The sequence below is a fragment of the Oncorhynchus keta genome, chromosome 25, assembly GCF_023373465.1.
Source record: "Oncorhynchus keta strain PuntledgeMale-10-30-2019 chromosome 25, Oket_V2, whole genome shotgun sequence".
NCBI lineage: Eukaryota > Metazoa > Chordata > Actinopteri > Salmoniformes > Salmonidae > Oncorhynchus > Oncorhynchus keta.
Genome location: NC_068445.1, coordinates 10,482,343 through 10,490,102, shown reverse-complemented (window position 1 = coordinate 10,490,102; position 7,760 = coordinate 10,482,343). Strand labels below are relative to the sequence as shown.

The 7,760-nt window shown below is 41.6% G+C and overlaps 1 protein-coding gene across 1 annotated transcript; it reads left to right on the top strand.

The window, feature by feature from the left end:
* The first annotated feature begins 1,146 nt into the window (after positions 1-1,146).
* LOC118358133 (sia-alpha-2,3-Gal-beta-1,4-GlcNAc-R:alpha 2,8-sialyltransferase-like) lies at positions 1,147-7,446 on the top strand. Its single transcript, XM_035735618.2, has 4 exons — positions 1,147-1,865; positions 2,652-2,774; positions 2,935-3,492; positions 7,160-7,446. The coding sequence occupies exons 1-4, from the start codon at positions 1,705-1,707 to the stop codon at positions 7,440-7,442; spliced, it is 1,125 nt and encodes a 374-aa protein (XP_035591511.2). The 5' UTR covers positions 1,147-1,704; the 3' UTR covers positions 7,443-7,446.
* Positions 7,447-7,760: the final 314 nt, after the last annotated feature.

The following is a 7,760-nucleotide window of genomic DNA, read 5'->3' as shown; positions in this document are numbered from 1 at the left end:
GGTCCTCAGCGCTCTGGAGCAAATGTTTTCATCAAGGATCTCTCTGTACTTTGCGCCGTTCATCTTTCCTTCGATCCTGACTAGTCTCCCAGTCCGTGCCACTGAAAAACACCCCCCCAGCATGATGTTGCCACCATCATGCTTCACCGTAGGGATGGTGCTAGGTTTCCTCCAGACGTGACACTTGACATTCAGGCCAAAGAGTTCAATCTTGGTTTCATCAGACCAGAGAATTTTGTTTCTCATGGTCTGAGATTCCTTTAGGTGCCTTTTGGCAAACTCCAAGCAGGCTGTCGTGTGCCTTTTACTGAGGAGTGGCTTCCATCTGGCCACTCTACCATAAAGGCCTGATCGGTGGAGTGCTAAAGAGATGGTTGTCTTGGATGTTTCTCCCATCTCCACAGAGGAACTCTGGAGCTATGTCAGAGTGACCATTGGGTTCTTGGTCACCTCCCTGACCAAGGCCCTTCTCTACCAATTGCTCATTTTGGCCAGGCGGCCAGCCCTAGGAAGAGTTTTGGTGCTTCCAAACTTCTTCCATTTAAGAATGATGGAGGCCACTGTGTTCTTGGGGACCTTCAATGCGGCAGAAATGTTTTGGTACCCTTCTATAGATCTGTGTCTCGTAGTTCTAGGGCCAATTCCTTCGACCTCATGGCTTGGTTTTCGTTCTGGCTGTATCGTAATAAAATTTGGAAAAAGTATATATATACTTTCCGAATGCACTGTATATATTTCTACACCATGAAGTTGGAATAATACTGTGAACATGATAATGCCCTCTCAGTGTAAGAGCTGTTTGAAAATGTCAGCCTGTTTTGGTGCATGGAGTTTTGGCCTGCCTGCAGTAAATTAGTTAAAGACCAATAAGAAATTAGTTCCAAACCTCTCTGCCAATAACAGCTAGTTCCCCCCTTCCCTCTCAGACCATGCTCAGACAGTTGTAGGAAATTATTGCTTGAGAAATTGCTCTTTGCTGAGAAGCTATTTTTGACAATTTCAATTGAAAACAATCACAGTAAAGTACTTAATTTTTACCCAGAAATTATTTGTTGTCGTAAAAAAAACGGCTGCATTGGAACTTTAAACTGATATGCTACTGTTAATGAGATGTACTTTAGTATTCGTAGGGACATCCCTTATTCAGATGCTGATCAGGTTTCCACATTTGCAAAATATTATGTGATTCAGTATTTTGTACAGTCAGCAAGTAATATTCGATGGTATGCATAACACTAAGTTTATTGCTCCCATCTCTAAACCACGGAGGTGTAATACAGTCATGACACTTTTAGTCGTATTTTCATCTGGGCTCAACAAACACTTCTCCATTTGCACCGGAATATGTGAAATGATTTAATGGGGAGAGGTTGCGTAGCAGAGACCGGTGAGAATTTTGCTGGATTGATACATTGACGTGAATTTCAGATGCATCGCCCTAATGGTATTAATCTGGCTGCCCGGAGAGAATTCAGTTCAGCGCGAAGGCAAGGCAAGGCAGCAGGGATGATGTGAGTGCACGAAGACAAATCGCTAACTGACATTTCAACCACATTGCATATTTGCCGTCCATTTTACATTGGAAAGCATGTTTATTTTGTGTCATAATACGAATATGTATAGACAAAATCAACATCTAGAATCAAGGTGATGAAGGCTGGCACATTTCCATCGCTATTCTTCAAGGAATGAAAACGCTCCAAGATGGTCCGCATCGCAAACGCTCTGGGTCTGGTCATATTGATGGTTGCTCTTCTCATTTTATCCTTAATAAGTTATGTGTCCATTAGAAAGGACAGCATCTTCTCTTCCACAAAAAATGACAATATGGGAGGACCACGGATAATGTTCCACGCAGGATTTCGGTGAGTAAGCTAAACCAAGATTTGGAAGCTCATCATTTTTTATTTTGATATGACGCATGTAAAAATCCTGAAATGGTCCTTTAATGTGTGATTTATTTCATTCTGACAAGGCGCACGCGGTACAATTTTTTCCAACGAAATCTTTATGATTGATTATGTCTACATTGTTCTGTAGGCTATGGCATTATATGGCCAACTGTATTAGAGGAATCAGGGCCTGAATAAATAATCAAAATAAATAATAATTCCTCTGCAAGCGGAAGTAGCCTAACTCTAATGCAAACCCCTGCCTCAATTAATTAGCCTTACATTAAATGTTTAATGACATTTCAACTGTAGAATCATCGACAGTAGGTTTTTGCCCCCCCCAAATATATATATATATATATTGTTTATTGTTATGTGGTTATTGTGACGCGCCAGGCTATGTTTCCATGTTCCGTGCTTTTGCTCGTATGTTCATTTGGTACATTAGCTTTGGTGAGTGTTTTTTCGCGCGTTGCACTTTTGCCTTTTTGCAGGAGGTTTTGACGCAGTTTGCGTCCGTCTGTTTGTTCACTCCAGCCTGAATAAAGTGTGCGCCTGTTCACAACACTCTGCTCTCCTGCATCTGACTTCGCAACCAGTATACACACCCTTGACAGTCCAAGGTGCTGCTAGATGTTATTGTGCCTATACTGTTACAAGCCCACACGTGAATGCATGCTATGAGTTGGCTTGGACCTGGTGACAATAATGCTGACAATATGAATAGCTCTTTACTAAGGAAAACCCTTTTCTTCTCAGGTCACAGTTTGCCATGAATTTCCTGGACCCATCCTTCATCCCGTTAACCAATGCTCTGAACGAGGAGCTGCAAGGCAAACCCTCCAAATGGAAATTCAATAGGACAGCTTTTTATCAGCAAAGGTATTATTATTATTATTATTCGGTTTAAACAGAATACTGTTTATGTGTTTAGTAGAACATTTCAGTTTATTTGTCGTTTGCAGTTGGCTACATTGCAACATTGCATTTTGTTGAAACAGCAGCTGTGAGCTGATATTTTGATCTGTTTACAACTTTTCAGGAAAGAGATCTTCCATTACATTGATGTGGCCAACAACTTCTCCCTCACCAAGAACGGTGTGCGCGTCGGCCAGCTGATGCACTTCGACTACTCCAGTCACAAGTATGTCTTCTCTATAAGCAACAACCTGAAGTCACTGCTTCCTGATGCTTCACCCATCCAGAACAAGCACTACAACGTGTGTGCCGTGGTGGGTAACAGTGGGATCCTGACTGGTAGTCATTGTGGGCCAGAGATCGACAGCGCCGACTTTATCTTCCGCTGCAACTTCGCCCCTACCGACTCCTACTACAAGGATGTGGGCCGGAAGACCAACCTCACCACATTTAACCCCAGCATCCTGGAGAGGTACTACAACAACCTTTTGACCATCCAGGACCGCAACAACTTCTTCCTCAACCTGAAGAAGCTGGAGGGGGCCATTTTGTGGATCCCTGCGTTTTTCCTCCACACCTCGGCCACCGTCACACGGACCCTGGTGGACTTCTTTGTTGAGCACAAGGGGCAGCTGAAAATCGAGCTGGCCTGGCCTGGAAACATCATGCAGGATGTCAACAAGTGAGTATGGAGAGACTGAGTTTATTGTGCCAGAGTTCTGGGAATCAGAACTGTCATTGGTGGTTTTGTTCTCACTTTCAGACACCATTGTTCCTACATAATGTACACCAAAAAAATGACCCAACTGCTGGGTTGTAGGCATTGGGTAACTTAGGTTGTTTTCTTTTAAAAGAGTAAGGTTGGGTTTTAATGCTGGGTTATTGATGCTGGGTTATTGAAATAGACTGCAGGCGTGGCTTAGTAGGGGCGTGGCTTTCAGATTAGCCACCTGTGAAAGTAAATGTCATTCCTGTTAATCTGTTCTGTTGTATTATTACATTTACATTTAAATTTAAGTCATTTAGCAGACGCTCTTATCCAGAGCGACTTACAAATTGGTGCATTCACCTTATGACATCCAGTGGAACAGCCACAGTTTGAAGCTTTTATGAGGCTCACAGAAGGCTTACAGAGGTTTTGTGTTCCTTAAAGTCCCAGTGCAATCAAAAATGTGATATTTCCTGTATTTTATATATATTTCCACACTATGAGTTAGGAATAATACTGTGAAACTGTTGAAAAATATGATCATTTCCTTTTTGTGCAAGAGCACTTTTCAAAGACCGCCTGGTGGGATGGAGTTTTGGCCTGCCTGGTCACATCACCAGGCAGGAAATTAGTTAATAGACCAATAAGAAAGAGAGTCACAAACCTTTCGGCCAATAACAGCTAGTTTTGTGTAGAGGTCGACCGATTAATCGGAATGGCCGATTAATTAGGGCCGATTTCAAGTTGTCATAACAATCGGAAATCGTTTTTTGGGGGCGCCGATTTGCCGACTTTTCTATTACATTTTTTCACATTTTGCTTATATAGCTTTATTTAACTAGGCAAGTCAGTTAAGAACACATTCTTATTTTCAATGACGGCCTAGGAACGGTGGGTTAACTGCCTTGTTCAGAGACAGAACGACAGATTTTCACCTTGTCAGCTCGGGGGATCCAATCTTGCAACCTTACAGTTAACTAGTCCAACGCAATAATGACCTGCCTCTCTCTCGTTGCACTCCACAAGGAGACTGCCTGTTATGCGAATGCAGTAAGCCAAGGTAAGTTGCTAGCTAGCATTAAACTTATCTAAAAAAAAAACAATCAATCATAATCACGAGTTAACTACACCTGGTTGATGATATTACTAGATATTATCTAGCGTGTCCTGCGTTGCATATAATCTGACTGAGCGGTGGTAGGCAGAACCAGCCGCATAAATGTAACAGTATAGACTTTACGTCGGTCCCCTCGCCCCGACCTGGGTGCGCGAACCAGGGACGCTCGAACCAGGGACGCTCTGCACACATCAACAGTCACCCTCGAAGCATCGTTACCCATCGCTCCACAAAAGCTGCGTCCCTTGCAGAGCAAGGGGAACCACTACTTCAAGGTCTCAGAGCAAGTGACGTCACCGATTGAAACGCCACTGGAGCTCACCACCGCTAACTAGCTAGGCATTTCACATCGGCTCCATAAACATGAATTCAAACAGCACTTTTGTGCGTTTTGCCAGCAGCTCTTCGTTGTGCGTCAAGCATTGCGCTGTTTATGACTTCAAGCCTATCAACTCCCGAGATGAGGCTCGTGTAAACCAAAGTGAAATGGCTAGCTAGTTAGAGCACGCTAATTGTCCAGAGTCCAGAGAGGATCGAGGAGAGGGACGGAAGCTATACTGTTACACTGGCAATACTAAAGTGCCTATAAGAACATCCAATAGTCAAAGTTTAATGAAATACAAATGGTATAGAGGGCAATAGTCCTATAATTCCTATAATAACTACAACCTAAAACTTCTTACCTGGGAATATTGAAGACTCATGTTAAAAGGAACTACCAGCTTTCATATGTTCTCATGTTCTGAGGAAGGAACTGAAACGTTAGCTTTCTTACATAGCACATAGTGCACTTTTACTTTCTTCTCCAACACTTTGTTTTTGCATTATTTAAACCAAATTGAACATGTTTCATTATTTACTTGAGGCTAAATTGATTTTATTGATGTATTATATTAAGTTAAAATAAGTGGTCATTCAGTATTGTTGTAATTGTCATTATTACAAATAAATAAATAAAAAATTGTCAGATTAATCGGTATCGCCTTTTTTGGTCCTGCAATAATCGGTATCGGTATCGGTGTTGAAAAATCATAATCGGTTGACCTCTAGTTTTGTGTTTTACCCTCCCAACTCAGACCACTCCCAGACAGTCCTAGCACAATTCTTGCTAGAGTCTTTGCTAGGAAGCTTTTATTTGTATTTGATTTTTTATTGAAAACAATCACAGTAAGGTACTTAACTGACACCTAGAAATGATTAGATATTGAGATAAAAATGTCTGCATTGGACCTTTAAAGCTGGAGTCCTTAATGGTGAAACAGCCAAATTCGTTTGTGATATTACAACAGCAAATACGTTTTTTTTTTTATTGGATGTGAGATAGAAGAGCACAATATGATTTTTGTTTTATCATGCTGTGCAACACTCCTCCAATCTAAAAAATTAAAATAAAAAAAGCATTGGTGATGGGGTGGCCACTGGCGCTGTTTCCCACTACTGCGGATTCCATCTTGAAGAACCTATGTAAGTTCCAGTGTTGAGATAGCTACCACTTTATTACAATATGTAATTAATAATGTTAATATCCAAAAATATTTAAGGAACATTTAAAATTACACTGTACAATCTTAACATGTAATACAATAGAACAGAACAAATGAACAGGCATGACATTTACTCTCATGGGTGACCAAAAATAACTATCTGAAAGCTATACCCTTAATAAGCCATACCTCCTGAAAAGAATAAGGATTACATTAAAAAAAGACCTGCTGCCCAAAAAGACCTTCAACCCATCATGAAAGTGAATAAAACCCAACTGATGGTTAAATTAACCCATGTTTGGGTAATCCTAACAACCCAACATGTTGGGTTATTCACACAAACCAACTGGCTGGGTCAAAATAACCCACCGTGGGTTCTGTCCAATATTTACCCAGTGCTGAGTTAACCAAAAAAACAAATTGGGTTATTTTTAAGAGTCTATCTAAGTAACATAATAAAAAACTCCATCAAAATCGGTCAGTTTAAGCTAGACATATCCGTAAAGTGGCCGAGCTACCGCTGTGTTTGTCAGCTCATGAGACATACCGAATATCGATATTTTCATGAAAACATCTGTAGCGTCCAAACAGTTTGGCTTACAAAACTAATAGGACCCCACTATGGAAAGGGGGGACTTTCTATTTTGCTCTATGACACACACAAGTGTCATGGGAATTGTCTGAAGGTCCTTCTGTAGCTCAGTTGGTAGAGCATGGCGCTTGTAACGCCAGGGTAGTGGGTTCGATTCCCGGGACCACCCATACGTAGAATGTATGCACACATGACTGTAAGTCGCTTTGGATAAAAGCGTCTGCTAAATGGCATATTATTTTATTTTTATTTTTATTTTAACACGAATGGAAGTATGGAGGTAGTTTTGTGCCAAAAAAAACTAAAATATTTCCTAAGCTTTCTTATATCACTTAGATATAGGACAGACACTTCAAAACTTTATTCCTTATGATTTTTTCTGACTGTCTTTTTTGCCATCTGTCGAACACTTCATTGTCCAAAACAGTGTTTACTTTTCCCCCATAGATATTGGAAGACCAAGAACCTGTCCCCGAAGCGACTCAGCACTGGTATCCTCATGTACACTCTGGCCTCGGCCATGTGTGAGGAGATCCATCTGTATGGCTTCTGGCCCTTCGGCTGGGATCCCAACACAGGCAAGGAGCTGCCCTACCACTACTACGACAAGAAAGGAACCAAGTTCACCACCAAGTGGCAGGAGACCCACCAGCTGCCCAGTGAGTTTAAGCTGCTCTACAAGATGCATGGAGAAGGTGTGACCAAGCTGAGCCTTTCACACTGTTCCTAGACATTCCAGCCTGGGTGACAGTGCGTCAAGAGATTCATTTGGTGGAGCTCCAACACAGCAGCTGACCTTGCGCTCACGTAACATATTTTGCGACTCGAAGCAGACGATGCATGATTTAGTAGTAAGATGTATTATTCTTTCCCTCCAGAAACACACCATCACACCACCACTGCATCTTGCCTTTCAGCTTCGACATAGGGTATGTAATTCACACTTTAGGTTGCGGGGAACATGGCACAGTATTTCAAATGTGGATTACTGGTTGATGTCATTATGATGCTGAATATATTATGTCACACTATCGTAGTACTTATCATA